The 25536-nt window shown below is 39.6% G+C and overlaps 1 protein-coding gene across 6 annotated transcripts in view; it reads left to right on the top strand.

The window, feature by feature from the left end:
• ADAMTSL1 (ADAMTS like 1) overlaps window positions 1-25536 on the top strand; it is a 481138-nt gene that overhangs the window by 445935 nt on the left and 9667 nt on the right. For all 6 annotated transcript variants that reach the window (XM_066987715.1, XM_066987719.1, XM_066987716.1 and 3 more), the window contains 4 exons: window positions 3364-3543; window positions 5281-5415; window positions 19957-20157; window positions 22199-22379. In XM_066987715.1, the coding sequence (XP_066843816.1) occupies window positions 3364-3543; window positions 5281-5415; window positions 19957-20157; window positions 22199-22379 (697 nt within the window). The remainder of the gene's footprint in view (window positions 1-3363; window positions 3544-5280; window positions 5416-19956; window positions 20158-22198; window positions 22380-25536) is intronic.

The following is a 25536-nucleotide window of genomic DNA, read 5'->3' as shown; positions in this document are numbered from 1 at the left end:
AGATTTTTCAGCTCTCCTAAGCATTTCTTTCTTGTGTGTTTCATCTGTATGCTGGAGGCTGTACTTTTCTAGTTCTTGCCTTGCTTTGTGACCCATATTTGTTCCTCAGCTGTGCCAGATTCTGATATATGTCAGAATATAGTGGCACAGGAAACAAGTCATCACTGCTAGATCCTTGCATTGTTATGCTTCCTTTCCCAAAAAGCTCCTGTTTTAGCAAAATCATCTTGATTGGTGTGCACAGTTCTGCTTGTTGCATACAAGCAAAGGTAGCCTTTGTTGTGCTAGACGCATGCACAGTGATGGAGGGAAAGCTGAAGAAAAATAAACAGTGAGTAACTATTCACTGCCTAAAGTTTTGTCTGCCCAGCAAAGTGAGGTTTCCAGCTGGCACTTCTCAGAATTTCAGTCTCTGCGATTGTTTCTGCAAAGTGAACACATTCAGCCTTCTGTCCTCGCTCATTCACCATTATCCAACAAAACTGATTGAAATGCTCTTGCTACCCCTTGTGGCAATGCTGTGCAATAATGCATTTGCTCATGGGTGTGCTGTCTGCCTCCTATTTTTGTCTTGAAATACTTGAGGTCTGTATGTGTCAGTAAAGGTGGAAGCATAACAGAAAATGAGTCTGCTGCTCCCTGACACATACAACACTTCTTATTTTCCGTAAGCCAAACTGTAGGAAGTGCTGTAAGGTTTGATTTCAAAACTTCTCATTTTAGTGTAGAAACTTCACACAAAAGGCAGAGGAAGAAATCCCTTTTTAAACTAGCAGTCAGAGAAATGGTTTTGTAGGGATGCTGGACATCTTGAAGGTATAATGCTTTCATAGACTGAACACAAATACAGTGAACCTTACCTTGCTGTAATAAACCAACAACAATTCCTTGTTGGTTCTTCTAGTGAAGTGAATACAAGAAGAATCTACCTTTCTGGACTAAGACTCTAAGAGGAGCTCTCTGCAACGAGCAAATTATTTTTTTGTCTGCCTGTCTATATTTATTTACTTTAAGTCCCTATTCCTGGGAACTGAGATCATATGAGATCCTCAGTTTTCATTGCCCCTTCACCTCCTTCTTTACCTCTCTCAGCATTCCTAATCCCTCCTATTCTCACACTGTTTCCACTGACCTTCCATTATTGTCAAAAAGAACTTGAAAGCTCTACCCATGTCTTCCGGTTCAAAGGAAAGAAAGAAGAGCCTTAGCGGGAATGGAAGAAATCTCAGTCTGAGGTACTTATTACTTCCATGCCTAAGTTTGACAATAGCCATAATATGAAAATCTGTGCACTGTAACTAGTTTAAACTGCAAGAAAGAGTTGATCATCCCTTGACTAGTGTGACACTGAGAGGAAAAGTGCTGGCATGTGTGTGTGCCATCTCAGGGACTGCAGAACTGGAAGAGTCCCCATTTTCTCTCCTCTCTCCAGAACTCACCTCTTAAACTTCCTTTCCTTGCAATGGAAACATAATAAACACACAGGCTTGAAAAACTTAAGGTTTGGGGTTGTTTGCTATCCTGTGGTTGTTGGAACTCCCTTGAGGACTCTGCCTGGATGCTCCGGAAAAAATCAGAGTGAGCTTTTAAGTGGTGGTCGGCCCACCCATGCCACACAGGTCAAAGAGTAGAAGCCAGATGGAGAGCCGTGTACTGGTCCTGTCCCAGCTGGGGGTTCAGAAACAGGCCAACAGCCCATACTTTAAAAAAAAAAAGTTGAGTTATAGAAACATAAACAAGGGTAAGCATTTGGAAAACAGCATCACAGACAGAAACAATTGGTACTCTCAGTATGCCATGAAGGTTTCAGATTAGTATGTGTTATTAACTACCAAAGGTGAGAAAAATCCTACAGTCTTTTACAGCCTATTTCCTACTAATTTCTCAATGTGGATGAGACTCTCTGCCCTTACAGACCTTCCTGACTGCCAAACTCAGATGTACTCGTTCCAGATGTCTTGGCAAAGTCAACAGGTAATTCTGGAAGAGGTGGAAAAAAGGCCAAAACACTTTGATGTGGAAGAATAGGGAAAACCCTTTCCCACTTCCATCTGCACATGCTTAGTGAGGAACCTGCAATCAACCAGTCACTATAAATAGAGATAAATGGGTGGTCATTCTTAGTGAGCACAGTCAGAGGTATTTCTAGTGCCAGGATCACAAAACAGACAAATAGAGTGGCTTTTCTTTTGTAATGTGGATACACAACCGATGACGTACTCGCGGTGGGCATAGAAACATGTTGCTGTGAAATAAGGCAGGGAAAGATTTAGGTGAGCAACATAGCTTAAGCATAGTTACCCAAAAACATTCCTTTAGTCTACAATAAACACAATGGAACTGCACATTCATGCAAAAGTGGTTAACTGATTCCCACTTACAGAAGATACAGCAAATGGGATACCGTACACTCCGTCAGTTACCAGGATTAAGGATGTACTGCTCTTTACAGTAGCACACAATAACTGTTTCTCCCAGGCACAACTCCACAGGTCTGTCCCATCTATTAAAACTTCCAGTACTATTCACATAAACCAATGGTTTAGTAGTCAGTGACACTGAATTACCTGATATAGCATACATTTCAATTGAACTAAATATCAGTATATCAAGGAAATGCTCTTTACTGCAAGAGCAGCAGTCTTGATAGCTACAGACGAGAGCCTCTTTCTACAAGAGGGCACCAAATAGAGAGGGACCTTAGATCAAAGCACATGAAGGGAAGCAATTTTTCCTGTAGTGGGTTATGAATCTGTAACAACCTGTTGTCTGAACGCTTGATCAGTGAAACTGCTTTTCTGAAGATGTAAATGCCAATTGTTTGCCTACATTCAAAAAAGAAGATTGGAGTAATTCATAGAAAAGAAAGCCATGGAGGCTTCCTAAATGCACAGAAACTACTTCTGGCTTAGGAAGTTCCTAAGCTGAACATGGGAGGATGCTGGGAGAGCGTTAGCAGGAAGCATTGCATATGCTTGTCCTTTTCTTACTCTTCCTGAGGCACCAGCTTATGGCTGCTGCTGGAGACAGCATACTAGGCTAGATTAACCTTCATTCTGATCCCATATAGACTTGCTTTTAAGAGTGATGAGTTCACTGTTAACTTGTACAACCTTAGGGAATAAAAAGGAAGACTTCAATTCTGTTTTAATTCTTCTGCTCTGTCTCAGAGGTATCTAAGATATACAAGGTAGACAATGTGAAAGAGTTGACTCAACAGTTCTGAACTGCAAAAAGATGTTACTTGAAAGTCATGTTAAAAGCTTAATTGTTTTGTCTTAAACATTTTGTCTGCAGTAACTGTGACACTGTTCAGCAACTACTATATCTTACTTGTGTTACGTGTTGTCAATGTTTTTCCAGGTGTTCCTGAAGCAGAAGTTACTTGGTTTAAAAATAAGGTCAAGCTGTCCTCTGCTCACCACCTGCATGATGGGTTGCTGCTAATTGCGAATGTTTCTCTGGCAGATCAGGGTTTATACTCCTGCAAGGCAGCCAATCTTCGTGGGGAGGTAACTGAAAGCTCCCAGCTGTTTGTTCTTGGTAAGTTCAGGGTATTTTGCATGTGAAGCCGTAGGAATATGGCTGATGGCACAATTAGCCTTCAGAATTAATCAGAGAACATGGAGAGAGGGAACGACATACAGACAAAATGTTTGAACCCAGGGACAGCCCCTCCCAGCCTTGACATATCCGGTTTCACTCTTTCAGACCTACTGGCTAAGAAAAGCATTTATTAACAATTTCTTAAAGTGGCTCTCTTGAGATGAGATTGATGCCACTTTTTTCCCTGTGAAGTGCTCTGCTTCTGCTTGGCAGTCTTTCTGGTACATGGCTGTGTGGTACTGACCCATTTCGTATCAAACAGGTGCATAAACACAGTGCACTTTAAAAAAACACTTCCCAAGTTCAGTGAAGGGTGAAGTTTACTTTTTCTTGGGTTTCCAAATAACAGGCAGAAAGCCTGTCTGGGTGATTTGAAAAGACAATGTCAGCTGTGAAATATGGGTGGAAGTGTTACCTGGTGGTAACTGAATGTGTGGGAAAGGGCTTTCCTTTCCTAGCAACTCACCTCTATTATTTCTCCCTGCCTGGAAGATGAATGATCCAACCAGACTATGTAAATGCTTTAGTACATTTGATAGTGAAGTGTCAAATTTTGAAACCATGTTATTGGTACAAAATCACTAAAGCAGCCAGTACAGCTCTCATCTTTCATTACTGGAGTGAGCATAGGTCTTATGGATGATAGAGCTTCCAGAGGAAGTTTTAAAGTGAGATTTCTTACAGTTTCACAGATAACACTAAAGTCCCTGTAACAGCATTCACATGATTCCCTTATGAATCCAGACTGGCTCTAGAAACTGAGTTGAAAAAAAAACTACAATAAATATCAGCTGGGTTTCAGGCTGTACATCAGAACTCCCACAAGATTTTTAAGTCCTTTTCTGACCTCTAAAAATGGCTTATTTTTTAAAGGTTCAAAGTTACTGTGGGTTATGTAAGCTTTTGCTTTTAGGCAAATCACATTTTTAGTTTCTTGGTGGAAATAAATAGTTCAAGCATCCATGTACTTCTGGTGTTGAATATGCTGAGCAGCAGAAATATTGCTCAGTTTGTGCTGTGATCTTATTGAAAAGTGATGAGGCCACCATTCACTTTAATCAAATATTCTATAATTTCCACAACAAAAAGAATTCAGAATGATAGGCAATGCAATCAATTTTTAAAATAGTGTTACTGTTACTAAAGGACTAAATCGTGCAGTTCTCAGTGTAGACTGATCCTCTTGAGCTCTTTGAGCTCTTAGTCCTTTGGAGCTCTGCCTAAGTATACCACAGGATTTGACAGGGTTATAACCATATTTAGTCAGGGCTTGATTCAGTCTGTAGCAGACATGAAAAGTTTTCCAGTGACTGCCATGGACATTTGATTAGGCTGCTATGCTGTATAAATTTGCCCTTTATTCCAAGCTGCTGTATCTCCTGATACCACATACTCTCATTACATATGAAAATGGTCAACCCAGAATGCCATGGTAGCCTTTAGACATAATTTCTTTTATTGTAGCCGTACTGATCTAGATGTTATTTTAATACTTTCTCTAGTGTCTTACCTAATATCAAATAAAGCACACCTTTAGTAATTTCCTGAAGTTGCATAGAGTGCCCCTTTGAAATGATAATGTTGCAACATGACCAATAATGCACCAGTGGGTAGTGGTGTTTTTTTTTCTGCTATAGTGTTGCTTATCACTTCAGTTTCCCAATCTGTTACTAGAGCCTCCACGACCCCTTCCTAACCTAGAAGACTTGACAGCAGTGCTTTTCAGCACTGGGACCAGACCTCCTTCAGTGTTGACCTCTCCTTCAGGAACAAAAATGGCCATCAGTCCAGGGAGCTCTGCTCTCATAGGTAAGTCAAGTGTTTTATGATTATTTTTTTTTTTAGATTAAAGAGGGTTCTTTACATTACAGGTTTAGATTATCTAGACATGGAGCACTGGGACAGTCCTTTGGCAGTCATAATAATTGTCAGAGTGTTTTCAGAACTTGAAAACTCTTTTTTATTCATTAAAAAAAAAAAAAAAGTCCTCTTATTAGTGTTACGCCCCAATGCTGCATGAAGAGTAAGGTCTCCATTGTGCCACACTTCATAACACCCTGTAAGAAGCAATCTGTGACCTAAAAGGCTGGCAATGTTGTTCAACACAAGACATGGAAAACTAGCAAGTCAGTTGATCTAAGAAAAGAAATGCTTGTGGATCTGTTTTTCTGTTTCTTCTGCATTTGTGTACTAGTCTTCCCATACGTCTGCTATCCGTATTGTATGTAGTCCTTCTCCAGAACAGTTTCTAGAGTTTTCCCTATCCCTCTAGCCTTGCTTTTACTCTTACAAGCTTTCTTTTAATCCTGTTCATTTCATTCTTCTTTGTTATATCACACAAGCAATGTGTGCAGAAAGCAATATAAGGAAATAATCCCCAACGAAATGTTTTCCCTGTCTTCACTATTTTTTTTTGCTTTCCATATATCTTTCTCTTCTCTACACTCCAAGTTTTGTTAGAGGCTGTAAACTCTTTTCATATCTGTGAATGTGATTTGTTTACAAAGAGAATCTTACCCTTTTCTAAAGTTCAGGGCATGTTTATTTTAAAATTAATTTTCTCACACTGATCTTCAGCCTCTAATTACTATCAGGCTCAGATAGGCAAACAGCTTCTCCAACAGTCTTGGTACTGTATATGGAGAAATCTCATCAAGTTTTGCAGTTTCAGAACAATCTTTTACCTTTTTAGAGGTAAGAATCTGAAACTTTCATCGAAGGGTCTGTAGCTGTCTGATTGTTTAAAGTTCTGGTCCCTGTACCTTCCATTATTTTTAACATTTAGTAACATTTCTGACATTTAGAAAATCCTAATTTTAGGATTTTCTTTTCACAATGGAGGCTTTCTATTTACGTTTTTAGTTTTGCGGTGTTTACTTTACCCCAGTGCTAACATCTGTGTACATTTGCAATAGCTTTTAGCATGCAGCTCTGTATTACGTTTCTGCTTGCACAAAAACTGCAGTAAAATAGTCCTTGTTGTGGGGAATATCTGAAGGTATTTATTAGTATCGAATAAATCATTTTGAGTAGGTTTTATTGTATTCACTGTTGTTAAGACTGGGTCATGCTCCTGTTTCATCCATTTCCTCTCACTTTTCCAGAGAGAGATCTTTAAGTTGCAGGGATATTTGACTGTTTGAAAGCAGTAATCAAATGACAAAGGGTGTTCTTCCCTGCCTTTGTATAACCTCTAAACTAATTTTATTTGGCCATGTTGCCCTGTACCTTGCCCTTCCACTTCAGGGGTAAAAATCTCCATGAATCTTAATAGCAAAATAGCAAAGCAGATTCCTTCTTGAGGCAATTCCCTCAACTTCACTCAAGTTTTACTGACCTGAGTTTGAGGCCTGTATTACTAAAACCTGAGGAAAGCTCCTGAGAGATTTTTCCTAATGAAAAAAACAGCATGGGATGGGCTATCTAATCAATTACTAAGCTACAGACCAGTGTGCTTTGTCGAGTACAAATATGGAAAGTTGAAAAATAAAAAAAAAAAAGTGAAAGTTAAAATATACATTGTCTGAATACATTTTCTGTAGCTGTCCCAAAGAATCTGGTTTCATTCACAAAGAGAACAACCATTACTGAAAAAAAAATAGGACTCAAGTCAGCTATTTTTTAATCTAAACCTAGATTACAGTGTACTCATATCAGTATAAATCATAGTCACAGATTCTGTGTTTTATCCCATACTTAGTCTCCCCACAGCCTTCCAGTATAGTGTGTGAGTTTATCACAGACTTCTGGAAATTGTTGTGGTGTAATCATGCAAGCAGCTAAGGACCACACAGTTGTTCACCCACTCTCCCACTACAACAGCTGGATGGGGGAGATAATCAGTTAAAAAAGATAAACTTGTAGTTGAGATAAAGGCAAATTAATATCAAATAAAAAGGAAAAAGAAGAAGGAAGGAAGGGAGGGAGGGAGGGAGGGAGGGAGGGAGGGAGGGAGGGAGGGAGGGAGGGAGGGAGGGAGGGAGGGAGGGAGAAAGAGAACAATACCCAATGCAAGTGATGCACAAAACAGTTGCTCACCACCAGCAAACCAATACCTACACCTTCCTGAGCAACACCCCTGCTTGGCCAGCTCCCCACAGTTCTCTTACTGAGCTTAACATCAGATGGTATGGAATACCCCTTTGGCCGGTTTGGGCCAGCTGTCCTGGTTCTGTCCCCTACCAGCTCCTTGTGCACTCCCCGCCTCATTGCTGGCAGGGCAGCATGAGAAGCTGAAAAGTCCTTGTATAAGCAGTGCTCAGCAACAACTAAAACATCACTGTGTTGTCAACATTATTTTCATCGTAAATTCAAAACGTAGCACCTTATCAGCTACTGTGAAGAAAATAAATTCTATCCCAGTGGAAACCAGAAGAACCTGATCCTCGGAAATTGCAGGATAAGAGAATTTGTTGAGTAGGGAATAAAATAGGACATGCGTAAACGAACAGACTGAAGCGTGAAGTAGTGTTAAGTGAGCTTTGGGAAAATGTACATGTTAAAGGAGTGGAGAGACACCAGAGGTTAAAAATGAAGTTAGAAACCTGGATAAATTCAAATAAGGGTTTGTCAGGGCTTAGGAAAAATGGGAGTCAGAGCTTCTTTAAATATTGTTTTGTGCCTTGGGAAAAATTAAAATAAAAAGAGAGAGAAAAAAAAATAGCAACAAAAAAATGAAGTTACAACTGAGAACTTGCGGAAATTAACAATGGTATAAAATACAACAATTGACAGGCTGAGCTAAAAGGAAAGGACTAGAACCTCCAGACAATCATACATCCTATGCATTTTCTCTGACATATAAGTAGAATTGTGCAATGCTTCCACCATCATGTCAGTCATTTGAAATAGTGAACTTGCTCTCCAGGATCAATTTCTATGGGCTTCTTCTACATAAAGTTTAGCAGATAAGCAGAAGGGAAATATCAGGGCCATAACACAGAAGTGTGGTTTGTAGGTCTTCCTTGCTCATAGTTAAAGATCCTTCAGCAGTCACTTCTGTGCCTTTATAATATAAACAGAAGAAAAAGTCTATTAAACATCCATGCTCTGCCCAATGGAGTCAGCAAAGCTCCCATTAAGATCTATCGTAAAATACCTTTTTTCATGAGCTGATAGGAACATTTTGTATTGGTTACTTTATTTTTTACTTCTAAAGGGTTGAGATTTCAGGCAGTTTTCTAGGCTAAGCTCATCATAGTATCACAGAATCACAGAATGGTTTGGATTGGAAGGGACCTTAAAGACCATACAGTTCCAACCCCCCTGCCATGGTCAGGAACACCTCCCACCAGACCAGGTTGCTCAAAGCCCCATCCAGCCTGGCCTTGAACACTTCCAGGGATGGGACATCCACAGCTTCTCTGGGCAGCCTGTGCCAGTGCCTCACCACCCTCATATGAAAGAATTTCCTCCTTACATCTAATCAAAATCTCTCCTCTCTTAGTTTAAAGCCATTCCCCCTTGTGCTATCACTCCATTCCCTGAGTGCCTCTCCCGCTTTCTTGTGGGCCCCCTTTAGGTACTGGCAGGCCGCTATAAGGTCTCCCCAGAGCCTTCTCTTCTCCAGGCTGAACAACCCCAACTCACTCAGCCTGTCTTCACAAGAGAGGTGCTCCAGCCCTCTGATCATCTTTGTGATCCTCTGCTGGACTCACTCTCACTGTAATGCGTCCATGTCCTTCTTGTGCTGGGGGGCCCAGAGCTGAATACAGGTGGGGTCTCACAAGAGCAAAGTAGAGGAGGAGGATCAGCTCCCTTGACCCACTGGCCACGCTTGTTTTGATGCAGCCCAGGATACAGTTGGCTTTCTGGGCTGCAGGTGCCCATTGCTGGCTCATGTCGAGCTTCTTATCCACTAACACCCCCAGGTCCTTCTCCTCACGGCTGCTCTCGTTGCCCAGACTGTATTTGTGCTTGGGATTGCCCTCAACTGAGGGGCAGGGTCTTGCACTTGGCCTTGTTGAACTCCATGAGGTTCACACAGGCCCACCTCTCAAGCCTGTCCAGGCCCTTCTGGATGGCATCCCTTCCCTCCAGGGTGTCAACCACACCACACACCTTGGTGTCATTGGCAAACTTGGTGAGGGTGCACTCAATCCCACTGTCCATGTTGCCAGCAAAGATGTTAGACAGTGCTGGTCCCAATACCAGCCCTAGAGTGACCACTTGTCACTTATCTCCAGCCGAACATCAAGCCATTGACCACAATTCTTTGAGTGCAACCATCCAGCCAATTCATTATATCATCTGGTTAGAAAGCATAGTGTAGACAGTGGCATAGACTGCTGTTTACACTGCTCTTTTGCAACTGTTGGAAGGATGTATATAGTTCTGCATTTCTCTCCAGACCTCATGTTCATTGCCAGGTTGTATAATACCCACTTCTGTGTAATCTGCAGATCACAAATCTGAATGCCATGTCTTACTTCAAAGCAGGAGCTAGAGCACCCATCAGCTCAGAATTATTTCTGGTTTTGACAGTAGTGGGAACTGACAGTCAGTGATGAGCGGCAGACAGTCACCTGCTTTCTAACATCCTCGGTTTATGGTAGGCACACACAGGCTTTATAACACACACGCATAGAAACAGTAGTAAATTTTCGAAGTGACATTTCTTTGGAAAGCTTTCAGGTTAGATCTTAATCTTATGAACGTTTCTGGGTTTGAGAATTCTTTTTTAATTTTCATTACAGTTTTCCTGAATGTTAATAGTGAAACAGCTATGGGAGACATTTCCCTTTTCCTCAGAAAATAAATAACATACGTATATATATATCCTATGTTTGCTTCATAGTAATAATTTCTGTTTTTTAACAATATTCATTACCATATGACTTTTATAAGGCCTGATTAATTCATGGAATTGTCTTTTTGAACTCAAGAACATCCTAAATTCATGTATTTTCAGTAGATTTTCTTTATTTATGCTACCAGTATCAGTGAATTCTTTGACGCAACTCCCTGAACACATTTCCATGGGTCCTGAGCATTTTAAATGTTTATTTGGCAAAATCAAAATTGTATGACCCAGTGTTCACGACTTCTGACAGTTGTGCAGAAAAGGGTTTGGGGCTATAAAGAATTTTTGTTTTCATTTAGGTTCAAGCTTATGGTGTCCTGTATGTGAAAACATTCCAGTGAGAAACTGAAAATCTTACAAACTGGCAGGAATTCACTACAATTTCATAAATTTGATGTAACTTCATTGGAAACCTTTGTTGACTTATCAAAAGATGCAAAATATAACACAAAAATATTTCCTTATCTTAGCACAGAAGAATACTACAATCATTGCAGTTACGTGGCATAGTGAAAACTGAAGCTTTATAAAGATGAATTACATTTAAGTGAAGAAAATTCCAGGAACATGGGAAGATAGGTCAGGAATTAATATTTCTAAGAATATAGAAATGTAGGAGTACATATGAAAGGTCACAATGAAGGAAAAAACAAGAGGAAGGAGAGTGTATTTTGATTGCTTTTAGCAGCACATTGTTTCTTGGCATGTGCTGCTTTATCTAAATATTTTGTTGCAGATAAGCTGCATGAGTTGCATAGAAAATGGCTGTGAACACATTTGATAAATCATTCCCCAAAGCTTCAGGTTAATGCCCCACATGTTGATAAATATCAGCAGAAATTTTTATCAAATGTGAGGACGTTTGAAAATATAGTTTGCAACTGAGGAAATTGAAGGAGGGATTTTGCATTGTACCCTATATATAGTTAAATACAGGTTTTTGTCTGTATTTATGAGGCATCCACAGGAAACGATGCACCTTTATTTCAGAATGCAAGACAAGCTCATGAATTTAGAAAGAAAGAGAAGCATAAATATGTAAAAAAGCTAGGACGTGAAACGAAAAGTACATCTAACTTGGCACAGTGCAGGGCTTAAGTAATGTCTCTAAAAACAAAAAAAAAAAAGGCAACCCAGAAATATTAGATATTGTAGTAATGGAAGCTAGGCTATCTGTTATGTATACCTGCAATGCATACTTTTAAGGCTTACTATACATTGATGAGATGTTCACATTTTGACCAAATATATATAGATAGATAGATAACAGCTTTTTTATTTTTTAAATCAAAAAGGAAGATACCATCATTATGTAAATTCTTGGCCTTTATTCTGGTTTTTTGCTTTGGATTAAATGAAGCTGGTGCAAGTCCTGGAGCACTATGGCTATTCTAATGAATCTGGAGACGTGACTGACCCTATTAGAAAAAGTCAGGGCATTTATTTGAAAAATGGTTTTCATCCCCTTTTATTGCCTACTCTAGTCTCATTGGAATCTGAGCTGTGCTTTTGCACCTCTAAATAGGATAAACACCATTTCCCTACGTCACAGAGACATTATGAGGACAAAGACATGGAAAGATACTGATCCAGTCAGCTCTTCCAGTATTGCGACTGTGTAATTATCATATTTTCCATGTTGTCATCCCCAGCTTAGGACTCTGAATTTTCATCTTTCCAGGCTACGCTTACATCTGCCTCTATGTATTAATAAATAGCTTAATAAATAAATAAATCCATACAGGTAGGAAATACTAAAAATAACTGTAAAGTTAGATGATAAAGTGTATCATCAAAGTTTTATGACCAGAAAAGTACAGTCAACTGGAAAAAAAAAAAAGTAATATTGTTGTTCCATATCAAGTTTGCTCACTTCACAAATCAGAACACAGTTTTACTAACTGCCAGTCCTGAAAATACAGTCCTGGAAAGCAGGTTTCTTTCTGTTTTTATGTTATCCCCAGTGACGAGAGAGTTAGAGCAGCTTAGCTGCCAATTTCTCTGCTGTTTGAAAATACAGAAAATGGCTGGACTACAAGTTCCTGTCCTGCAAACAGCTACACTACTTAATAGTGAAGCTATTCTTCAAGCAAAGCAACAATAACCTTTTGCTTAAAAGATACAGAGGATTCCAGTTATCAGCAGCAGTATTTCCCTCTCATTTTCCTTTTACCAGCTGTAGTATACTCCCCTTATTTTCCAGCAGAGCCACTTAAATGTCCAGAAGAGGCCTCAGAAAGCAGAGTGTGAAAGCATTTTTGTAGCCACCTTGCCTTCAATGGCCATATTTTTTGTGTGAATAAATGACTTACTCTGAAAGGGGCAACTGCATTGGAACCAAACCCTGAAGTTCAGGAGGGTTTTCAGTCTAGAGGACCCGTTCAAACCTGTGGCTAGTATTTGCCTCTCTGCATATTTGAGAGTCCTCTAGGTGTGGCACTGAACAGAAGAATTGACCTAAAACTTTTTAATATGTTCTGGGGTGCTTTGTTGTGAGTCAAGTGCTATGCAGCTGGCTACTTTAGGAGGAGAAGTAGTTCAAACTAATACCATGATTACCACCAAACTTTCTAAGCAGAACAGAAAAAAGTTAGTGCTGCAATTTGTTGCTATGTCTATTGCTCTTGAGCCAGAACATTTGTAAACATAAGACTGTTATTTATTTAAAATCAGTATGAAAAGCAATAAATGAACCTGATGAACATGACTGAACCCACCAGCATGCTCTAGTCATGTTTCATGGTATACTCAAGGAAGAACATCTGTTTGAAACATAAGAAATTTTCCTTTGTTCCCTTTTCCCCTTCCTCTCCCTACCATAAGCCTCTTCTAAATTTTCCTAGGTTCTGTGAATTAGTGCTACAGTTGGAAATGGGATGTAGAAGTACTAAGTAATTGACAATATGTACAAAATGTCAGTAAATATATAACTCATGAGTAATTATGATTAAAGCAGTGTTTGTGCTCCCCTAAGAAATGAGGCAGCTGCAGAAATTGTGCAGTAAGAGTCAGATAAAATCATGACTATCTATGAAGTTACTTTGCTACAACATCATTTTTCCCATCTCCTCTCACTCTGTAATAAATTGGACATCACGTTAGAAAAGTAGTTCTAATGCTAAAGAATGTTTTTGGGGAAAACTTTATATTACGCTAATAATATTTCCACTGTGTTGAGGATAAAGCACCAGGTGCATCCATGAGATAATCTGTCCAGTTAATTTTGTTTCCCATCCCATTCCATCTTTGTCTCCACGGAAACACTGCCTCATCACACTTCGAGAATTCCCATGTAAGTTACATCTCTGTGAGGATAAGATTTAAAATGAGTATCAAAAGTGTGCCATTATAATCATTTCTAGTTCCCCAGTCGGACACTGTCACATTCTTTTCCATTCTAAAAGTTACGTAATGTTCAAATAGCATTGCAGTATCTTCCTTCTGCATCAGGCTACGCTACTAGCCTTCTGATGAAAAGCGTGGATTTTCATTTGAACATGACTACTGCGTACAGTTCACAGTGTGTATGGTATGTAAAGCACGTTTGCCTGGTCAAACACTTTGACCATGCTGATATAGTGTTTGTTCTTCAGGCAGTCAGGCTCTGGTCCTGCTGCTGCAGAGCTCTGAAAGCAGAGTTAAAAGAGCAATGTCCTCAAGACAACCTGCTGCTTCAGTGTGGCACCATGAATGAGCCAGTATGACAACCACTGATCCAGCAGTGGTCAAAAATGCTGCCACATAAAATAATATCGCTGGCTTCAGGGGCAATATCTGTATAGTTCTGGTTTTGTGGCAAAAGCTGCAGCCCTTGAACTCATGACTTTTCCAGGAGCAGTGGCCTAGATTCTGTTCTAAAATATCCACCAAGGCATATTCTGGTGAGAACTAGGGCGACGAGACTCGCCACAGGTGTCCCAGTCTGACCTGTCAGTCTGCCAGCTCCTTCACATAAAACATTGTTGTGCCTTTTACACAACTTAAGCTTTGCCCTAGAATAAGTGTTAAGGGAGTTTCAAACACCATGGGATTCCTGACCTGTTGACTAAAGGGCTTATCCATTCTCAATTCTGAAACACCCTCTCCCTCCACGTTGGTTCTCAAGACCTCCCCTGAACTGCTAAAGCACTTTGTTAATCAGACAGAAGTTACAGTCCCCTCTGGAGCAAGCAGCCCTGGCTGCCCTGCAGCTATCTGTCCCCCACCTCCTCTGCTCTGTGTTTGTTATTTTCCTTGCACCACAGAAGTTTCCTGAGTTGCTGAAGTCTGAGGATGCAGCAAGTTTATATCAGCTTAATAAATACAGAAAGGTTTCTATAGCAGCACTGGCCTTCACAGCTTGGACTGCTAATCATGTTTTGTGCTAGCTCTTGCTCTGTCTCCTTGTCAGACTCCTAGTGCTGCACTGCTGCTCAGTGCATGCTCCACCTGACTGTTTTGAGTGCTGTTTTTCCTCCACAAATATGTTTGTGCAGTTAACCTGGAGTAGTAGCATCAGTGGAGCAGAATGCTATTCTGAAATACATTCATTTCTGTCTTTGCCATGCACTGAACAAGCCCATCAAAGTTATCTAAGGAGGCCACTTCAGCATTGTGTCCATTCTTGTAGGAACTGTTTTCATCATTTCTATTTATTTTCACCATTCCTGATTATTTTCATCCCAATCCTTAGTCGTACAAGATTATCAGTGTGTAGGATTCCAATTTTCAGAGTTCTTATTAGAAAACAAGCTTTTTTACTAAAGTTTGAAAACTCCCTTGCTTTTTTATTGGGCCCACCATGTGGCCCATGTATATTTGGGAACATTTTTACAACTTCTCTGAGGCAGGGAACGGGCCTAACTCAGGTTTTGTTGAATATGGTGTAAATTTAAAATACTATGTAAATGATATCAAATAACATCAACATGTGTGGCATTTGGTAACTAGTTTAGGTGTTTTGAAAACAGTTTAAAAGCCATGTTATATATTTAATATAGTAAGAGTATAGTAAGTTTCAACTGCTCTTTGGAGCCTTAAATAGTTATTTAAAGTACCAAATACCTTTTTTTTTTTTGATGCTACTGTCATCAGTTGAATTGGCATATTTCGGAATTCCTAAATACATGCCTTTCCTTGTCTAGCATAAACTCATGTTCATTTGGATTTCTTTAAGTTATTAAAAACAAAGGTTATACTTATATTAACATTGATCCTTTCTTCTGGGGATTTCCAGGATTGCATTACCCTTTGTGAGTTTTATTTTATATACTGTATGAAAGCACTGAGAAGTATATTTCATAACAATTTTCATAACAACCTGAATTAACAATGTCTGTTTAAATTTACACTTTCTGCTTACTATATGAACAAATCTTCACTGTTTAAGAAGAACTGTAAAGGCTTGTCTCTTATTTTTTCCACTTCAGCAAACAGACTTTGCTTAGGGATTGTAAGACTTTCAGACATGATCTTACCTTACCTGCATTTGCTTAAAATTTCATAGAATCATGCAATATCGCAAGTTGAAAGGGACCTACAAGGATTATTGAGTCCAACTCCTGGCTCCACACAGGACTACCTAAAAATTAAACCATATGTATGAGAGCGTTGTCCAAACACATCTTGAACTCTGGCAGACTCGGTGCCATGACCATTTCCCTGTGAAATATGTTCCAGTGCCCAATCACCCTCTCCATGAAGAACCTTTTCCAATACCTCCCATCAAATTTTTCCTTTCATGTTAGATACAGGAGGGAATTAAATTTCCCTCTTTTTCTCTAATTAAATGAGAGAACTATTTGTCAGACAAATGCAAATGCATGACAACAATCTATGTTTTAAGAATAGCTATCGTTTTGAAACACAGTTCTCTATTTTTTCCTTCTATTACAAACTGTGTTTAGGTTAGTGCATAACTTGTTTGACATTTTTGCCATTGCTTTCCATGCAATTCTGTGGACTTAAGTTAGCAACCTGCTAAAAGGAATAGGGTCTAGAGTCTAGAGTCAATAGCATTCACATTTCTTTGTCATTCAAGTCTGCGGGTGAGCAATGGGAGTATACATGCTACATATTTTGTTCTTTGTGCAGTAGCCCAGAGTCTTTCTATGGCTACAGTCATACAGTGAATGTCACAAATATATAACGGGGACTTGAATTTCATCTGCACTGTACATTTGCTCTTTCCTCTCAAGAAATTATTAGAATTGTTGTGAAACATTGATCTTCCTTTTCCAAATACCCCCTCGTTATCCTTGAAATATTAACATCATTCCTACTAAAAGATGCAATTGGTATTAGGTTTTTGTTTGTTTGTCCAGCTTTTGCACATCTGTGACTCATTCTGGCTTTGAATGAGTTCAGAGCTGTGGCGGCCTTTGAAAGGGAGGCTGAAGGCAATATTTTCTTTCTCTAGGTAAGAACTGAAGAAGGTCCCTCTCATGCCACAACTTCTGCCGCTCAGAACTAGTCCCAAAAAAAATTCTCCTCCCCATCTCCCTAGGTGTCTTGACATACTAACACTCTGCAATAGCTGGGCTGTTTGGAAGTACAGCCAGTTTTTCCTTCTCAAGCTGTTTGTTGCATTATAGGGACAGATGTTGAGCTTTGGAAGGATAAAGCCATCAGTGTCCACAGGAATGGAAGGAAGTAGAGAATATGTGTTGTTAATCTGCATTAAATTGCATTTAAATTTTTCCTGGGAGATTAGAAATGGGTATTAATGGAAGATTTTTTTTTATTGTACTCTGTTTCTCACTTAATATGCATAAAACATTATCCCATAGTTTATGCGTCCATAAATGTGGGAAACATAGAAAATGTCACTTGTGAAATGTGCGTGATTCTTGTTCTGCATAGACCAATAAGGAGTATCCATTACATACGAGTCTCTTAGGTGTTAGTAAAGTTTTATTGTTAAATGTGAAAAAATGTAATAATTACTCACTGGTAAAGCATACCAAGGGAACAGAATTTTTTTTTTTCCCCCCATATTACTGATTACTGGCTGATCCTTTAGCTAGTATTTTATTTACACATTTTGAAAGAAGAAATAGTATACGAGATCAGTGAAATAGTAACAGGAAGACTATATGGGTCTGCTTGGCAATAAAATTTTTAAAAGAAAAACAGGCATGAACTAGAACTAGTTGCACACTGAAATCGATTTCAGGTCCTCTGCATTTAATGTCAAACTGACCTTTCTGCTTTCTTCATTTATCCTGCTCAAACCATTTGCAAATGCCAACAGTAAAACTGAATTCACAGCATGTCTTTGTCAGTTGTCATGGCTATATGCTGACCTGTGAAAACCCCTTCAATTATCTTACAAGTCAAGCAGTATTCTGTAGGGAAAAATAATATGGCCACTTACTGTTAAGTTTGTCCATTTCCTGAGTATTCCTTTGTTTTCTATTGCTTTTAACTTACACAACCTTAAACCATTTAGGCTGATACCTTTCACATCTCTTATTTAGTGGAGAATTAGTATCTCCTGGAAAATGGTAGAGCTGTTTCTCAGAACAAGAGAAGGAAAAAACATCAGTGCTTAGAAAGGACAAAAGGCGTAAGGTAAAATGAAGCAAATGCAGTGGAAATGTAATGTTAGAAAGAGAGCTGCCAAGGATAAAACTACATTAGACTTTGCCAAGGAAATTAAAAGAAATAACAAAGACTCTTTACCCTTATAAATAAAAGGGGAACACAGGAAGAGAAGTGACCTCTGTGAGCAATGAGCAATCTCTCATTCTCCCTTTTTCAACTCTTTTTCTTTATTTTTTTCTTCTTTTGAGATTTAGCTGTATTACCTAGACCTTTGCCAGTGAAACGTTACCATTGCAACTGCACAGGCTATTGTGTACCCTATGGGTCTTCTGCTGGGGAGTCCTTGCACTCACTAATATGTATTTCATAAAGAGTGAACCAGCCCTAAAGGGAAGTCTTGTCTAACCAACGCCTTGCCTCACAGAGGATGCAGGCAGGGCATGAGGAACAGAGTCAAGCCACATGTGGCTAGCGTACTGGTGAGAGGCCTACTGTTCATCCTCCTGAGTGGCAAACAGCCTGAGAAGTAGATGTAGGTGCTGTGAAGACCCCCTTCCCAGTCCCTGGATCTGCCTCTCGGCATGTAATTGTCTGTGACATGCCATGGGTCAGTCACCACTGGCTTTTTCCACCTTGAATGAATTCTTCTTGTTTGTATGAGCAAGCAAACTTTGATTCTCATGTGCAAGGCAGCATATTCTGCTACAGAGTTAGTGTAATTGGAGGTATGATTAGTGGCAAAAGGCAGATAAGTAAAGAATACAGCAGCCCAATTCCTAGTGTTACTTTAGGGAAGTGACTAAAGTCAAAACAAGGTTAGAAAGGGTCCTCACTGCAGAGACAAAAGGACAAAAGTGATTCATTATACGTAAGTGTTAATTTAAACAGAACAGCATAAAGCTGCTGTACAAGCTAAAAACCAGTGTAGACTGCACCCCTAGAAACGTAGCCAGACCTTTTATGTATCAGAGAGATGCTGGAGCTTCAGGACCAGCCTAATTCACAAGCAGTCCAAATAATGTACAGGTTCCCTTCAGCATGGCTTTTCTGATTCCCCATCCCTGAAGTCGATGTGGATGGTTTGCATCATGGCAATTGTCCAGTTCTTTCTTTTTCCCCCAGGAAATATGCAAGGTAACTTATCTATCTGTCCATTGATACTCATCTATCTTTCCATCGATTATCAAGTCTCACAAAATTTCTGCTGTGTACAGTTCATCAGTGAAGCCAGCAAAGTGTACATGTGGTAGGAGGACTACAGGAAACAATAACATACAGATACACCCCCTCCATTAGCTCAAAAGGCAAAGAATTCACCGTGAACCTAAACCTCATTAGTTGATCTGATGATAAGTAGGCACTCCCAAATGATGCTACAGATTCGCCAGTTTTCTTCAGTTGCTAGGTTTGGTTGGCTTGGATTGACGAATTGCTCATCACTGAGATAAACAACCTCTAAAAGCTCAGTTCTATCTTTGTTTTTTCAACATTTTTTTATGCAATGAAAAATTTGTGATAACTTTTGTGTAAATAAAACTTCTAATGTTTAATACATTAAAATTAAAACAAAAAAAAAAAAGAAAAAAAAATGAGAGAAAGGTGGTCCTGTGGCTAAAATAGAGGAGTTGGAGGGCAAGTTCTGTTTGTACTGCTTGCTGAAAAATGTTTCTTGAGCTTATGCTAGGTGTGTAACTTCACTCTGCCACTTTCCTGAATACTGAAATGAGAATGATTTAAATTAATGGGAACCTTAGAATGCCTGATATAAATATTTCTGAACTGATCTGAGATTTTCATATGGCTGATTAACTGGCTTTTTAGAGGTGTTGTTTTTTTGTTTTGTTTTTTCTTTCAGCTGATAAGAAGGTACTCACTACTACAATGTTTGTATTTATCATTATGAGAAAATTAGGAAAAAAATGAATGGAAGTGATTTTTTCCTTTAATTTTTGCCCACTTCAGGGCATGTAATTTTACAACAAGTTCAATACTCAGCAGGTTTATTTCATGTCCTTATTTTTTAGGTTGTGCTGTGGATGGCCATCCAACCCCAAACATCACCTGGCTTTACTCCGGCAAGCCTCTCGGTCTGAGGCATCACCTCCTGGCAGCAGGACGAGTTCTTCAGATATTCAACATTAGTGATGCTCCTGAAGGTGAATTCAGCTGTCTTGCTCAGAATGAGGCTGGCTCACTGATACAAAATACTTCCCTGACAATTCAAGGTAACTCTCTGGTTTCAGTCCTTCTCCCCCATGAAGCTTCTTGGCATTGACTTCCATGCGTTGCCTTTCTTATCCTGTATTTCTTGTCTCTTAATCCAGGGCTATGAAGCACAGCAGGAAGTAGGTGTTTTGATGTTTTACCTCCATAGATATAGATTTGCAGGCCTAGCAAATAACTTGCAGTGTCTTAGGTTTCACTCGTAGTGTCACTTTCCCAAAATGACATCTGATATTTCTGGCCTGCTGAGCATGTAGCACACCTTGATAATTCAAGCTATACTTATAGCTGCTGTGTCAACTAGAAATTTGAGATAAAATCTTTAAAATTAGAAAACCCACTGTTAATCTTCTCAAGTCAGTGTTACACAGTCTCTACTTACTTGAAAACCCTTTGCTTGTAAAACTGCTGTCACTGTTATTTTTACCCTAGAAATAAACTGAAGGCGACAAAGTCACTGAACAGAGCAGTGTGGATGGGTTGGACCAGAATATGCAGCTTTCATTTCCACAGTTGTCAGGGGCGGAGAGGAAAATAATTTAACTTTTCCTTAATTTTTGCAACAAAATTTAAAATGTGTTGTGACCCCTTCATTCACCTTCAGGATGGATGATCTCTGTAATCTACATGGTGAGAAATGTCCTTCACCAAATCATACCCCTTCACAATTATAAATGGTTAAGAATGAGTATGTACACTGTGTTTTTGAATGCATAGCTCCGAATTTGAAAGTGTACCTTTAAGATGTTAAAACAGATTATAAGCCCATTCTTTCCTTTCATTCTCCTACTTTGGGGTGATCCAAACTTTTCAATGAGAGGGTCTAATGGCTTTCCAGAAGATTCAGAAAGTCCTTCATGTGACAAGTGAAAACAGGATGGGTCTTTTTAATGCTTGGCAATACGCTGAGCATGTGTCTTCAGTTCTATCTCAGTCTCAAAGCTCTCACAAAAGTGAAAGGCAAGGCCAAATTGTGTCTTCCTTGCAGATGCCATGGTTTCCCACCACTATGTTGTTCTTTGAGTTTAAAATTTGGTTTAAAATATGTTTTAAGAGTAGATTTGCAAAGAAGAATATGAAATATTTACTGACCTCTGTAATTGCATCCACTGAATTGCATTGCAATAAATGTTCATGGTATGAAATCACTTGACAAAATCAACTGGAGTGAACGAACCAGGGGACTTCTTGGGAGTTAGTCAGACTACACTACTTTGATATTTATCAAAGGTCTAGAACTCTGATCAAGCTTTATGAACTATCTAGGGACCTTAAAAAGTGAATTGGTAGCCTTCTGAAAAGTGAATAAAGGATGTATTGCCAGAAGGATTAACACCTTTTTCGGGAACCGACACAAAAAAAATAAATAAATAATAAAAATAAAAATAAAAATAAAAATAAAAATAAAATAATCTGACTGAATATAATAGGAAGAAATCACTGGGAACTAAAAATATCATTTAATGAAAAAAAATCTGAAGAGCTTAATATCCTATGAAATCATTCTTATATTACTTTTAAGGATGCTCCATACTTCGTCACTGTAAAATTCCCTTTTTTGTATTTTTTCACAAGTGTTTGAGAAGGTAGTTATTTTCACACATATACTACCTGCTTATCTTTTAAATTAGAGATATGTGTACCACACATACCAGCTGTGAGGCTTTCTGCAATGTCATGTTTAGCTGCATACCAGGAGCTTACATGCTCGCCATAGTACTTGCTGGTCTCATTCTCCCAATGGCCTTCTGAAGTTTCTGACTAATTTACAGACAGCTAACATACAAATAGGCTGAATGAATTACCCAGCTAAGTTTGTATAAATGCAGGGATTTGTGATGCCCCACATACCTGTCATTTGGCATCACTGAACTGTGCTACAGCATCATTCAATTTCCATGTTGCTTCTGAGCACAATAAAAAAAAAAGGGGGGGGGGGGGGGAAGGAGGGACATTGTTACAAAAAAGAATTAGTCTCTTTTCTAAGGATCTCCCGCTGACAGTTTTTAAATGTTAATGTGTCTCTCCCATGCTTTTTGGCAGAATACCAGTGGTCAGTGGACAAGCTGATGGCTTGTTCTGCTTCCTGTGGCCACAAAGGGGTGCAGCTGCCCCAGCTCAGGTGCTTACTGGATGGGACTGAAGTCAACATATCCCACTGCAAAGAGAAGCCCGAGCCAGCCCTGCAGCCCATCGCATGCAACAGGAGAGACTGCCCTTCACGGTTTGTCCTTACCATGTTACTACGTCATATATGCTTTTAAAGTGTACTTGAAAAGTTTTTGGTGCTGGAGTGCATGTCATTGTAGCCTTGCCACTGCCTGTCTGGGGAAAAGTCATGGCTAAAAGGGAATTTATGAGTGCTTAACTTTGACAGTTGGGAATTAGTAGCAAGATTTGTGGAAAATGTTGACAGTAAATGGTACAGACAGTGTTTACTCCTTCAGTAGTTATGTTAGAAATGGATTGAAAAGTTACTGCTTACTCTTTATTAGCAAAGGTCACAGCTTCTTGGTACTTTTGAATTCTTCCCTGACAGTGGGAATAGTCAGCATTTTTACAATGAGGTAGAAAACTGAATTTTCATTTCCATTTCAAGCCTCACCAGTTCTTTAAACTCGTAAACCTCACCGGGGGCTGACGTTACATGGGGAGGGGGAGCACAGTGCTGCACTTCATGAAAGGAAAGATTTCACCCTAAATGGGGCCTTCAGACAGTACTTACTGTATGTTGAAACTGTAAAGTAAAAGAACTCAATGTACTTGTCTTCCTACCTCCGATTAAGTACTAGCAGATTTTCAGACCCTTCAAGACCAGATCCTCGTTAGAGAAAAAACATTGACCTAGTATCTTTGTGGTTTATTAGCATAAATTCAGTACTCTCCACATACAATAGCAATGACTGGAAAGTGAACAGAAGAAAGGAAGCCCCAGAAGTAATAATCTGGACCCTTGGAAACAAAGCTGTCCCAGTAACTGACTAGTTAGAAAAGATGCCTGCCCTAGAGCTTACATCAACTCACTCTGAAAAGACATCATGTCTTAGGGCCAGCACTGTACAGTTTTTCTCTGAGTTTTGTTTGTGATTAACAATATGGTGGCAGATTTTTAAAAGATTAATAATAATAATAATAATAATAATAATAATATGTAAATCAAACTTACAGAGAGGTCTAAGCTGCAAATTTCAAATCTGAACCCAGAGCCAAAGCTTCCCGGAAGATCAGTGCTTTTGAATATCAGCTTTCAGCATTGTTTCATAATTGATCAAAATACAGCACAAGAAATACGGTACATCAAGGCTGAAAAGTGTTTTCCAGACATTTACTGGTACTTGTCATTTTGGATGATGGAGAAACATCTTGAATGACAGGAAAACTTGTCCAATAAGCCTATCTTTTCTGCCTAAGAAGTCTACCTTTTCTGCTTTTCCCTTTATGACTCATTAATAATGCCCATCAAGGCCAAGTAGAATCACAGGCTTCCATGGGCTGGCTGAGCTCAAGCCGGGCTGCTCAGGGCTTCACCTAGGCAGGGCACAAAACTTGAGGGAAACTCTCAGTATGCCCAGGGGTGCAGCTGCCATCAGGGGGAGCTTGATAGAAGTGAGCCAACAAGAACATGAACAGGGACAAATGCTGAGCCCCATAAGACCCTGTTTGTTAACAGCCTTCAGGCAGAGTAAAAACAATTCATCACCACCCTATGAGCCTCATCGTCAAACCCATTTTTCACGCAAGCCATGTCAACCCATCCAGAATGCAGCTTGGATATTAGACTATTGATGGAGACAAGTAAATGGTTTCCATGGCCCTCACCTTGTCGTCAGATCTGGTCATTTTATCACAGAATTCAATCAGGTATGTCAGACATGACTTACCTTTGATCAGTCTGGGCTGACTGTTCACAGTCATCTTCTCCTTTTGCGCAGAAACACGAACCACAAGGACTAGCTTCTGGATTTTCCCAGGCACCCCAGTAAGGCTGACCAGTTCCCTATACGTCATCCCTACATCCTTTTTTGAAGATGGTGGCAATGCTTCTCTTTCTCCAATTGTCAGGGGCCTCCCCGGTATCCATAACCTTTCAACAATGATAGCAAGCAGCCTTGAAGGGACATGGGCAAGCTCTCTCAGCATCCTCACACATAGCCCATCTCATCTCATACACTTGTATGGGCTGAGTTTTCTTGGGCAATTCCAGCCTGTGTTGGTTGTAAATTTGGTGCCTATCCTGTACACAGCTCTGTACACACAGGAGTTTCATCACCCAAGAACTTCAGGGTCATATGTTTTTTGTATTCCACATGGCATCATAAGACTTGATTCCAACAGCAAAACAGACAAAGAAGCTAGACTTAGCAGCTACTTTGCAGCAGGTTTTGTTTCTTTGTTTGTTATCTGAGTTCCTGTGTTGCTTGAATGCCAAAACAGGCAGAAATGCAGCTGCAGATGTAAAGCTGAATTCCCTTCACAGAGTGGAAATGTCTTTTGTAAAATTAGCACATCCCATTGGACTTTGTGGGCATGAAGGGGGTCAGACAGAGGTCTGCCTCCTTTTACAGACTGTCTCAGTTTAAGTGCCCCTGTGATCCTTTGCTTTCTGTTACTGATAAACACAGTGGAGTCATGACAGCTTGAAAGACTTCTGACTACACTAAGGTCTTTCCCTTGTTCTGCTGCTTTCTCCCTGCAGAACACACTTTCCTCCTTTGCCACCCATTGGTCTAAAAAAGAATACATCCCAATGTCTATCCAGAGAGTTAGGTTAGCGTTATACTCTCTCCATGTTAAAAATGCCCCCGTTCTCTAATCCAGTGGCTCCTTAGCTGAGATGTGTGTAAGTGCTTTTCTGTATTTTTCTGGATTTTTTATTCCCTCCACTCCCTTATGTCCATTGTGGACATGGTGTTCTTGAGTAAGCAAACACAAGGTGGTCAGGATCTCAAGAGAAATTTAGTACAACTTCCCTCATTCAACACAGTGATTTGGGACTGGCACTTATATTAAAAGAGTCTAATCTGATGCAAGGAGAGGTGCTAAGCAACCTGATGAGAACTAACCAGCCAGATTTACCACTATGGTTGTGTCTTGGGTATATGGCAAGGTCCTGTTTAATTACCTTTTTTTAATATATTCTTACCCATTTTTGCAGGCAACTATTTTCTGAGTTGCCAGCTGAGTCATAAGAAGGAAACCAAAAGAGATTTGATGAAATATGAAACGTGCTCATTAACAGCAGTTTGCCTACGGTGATGGCCGTAAATTCCATGGGAATGGTTTATGTCTTTTTATCCCTTTCCTGAACAGTACCGCCACCCACACTCCTCTCTCAGGTCCTGAGAAACTGTTGAGATGTATGCTTGGAAATAAAAGTTGAT

Source organism: Anser cygnoides, chromosome Z (assembly GCF_040182565.1).
Source record: "Anser cygnoides isolate HZ-2024a breed goose chromosome Z, Taihu_goose_T2T_genome, whole genome shotgun sequence".
Classification (NCBI taxonomy): Eukaryota; Metazoa; Chordata; class Aves; order Anseriformes; family Anatidae; genus Anser; species Anser cygnoides.
This window is presented reverse-complemented; position numbering and strand designations above follow the sequence as displayed.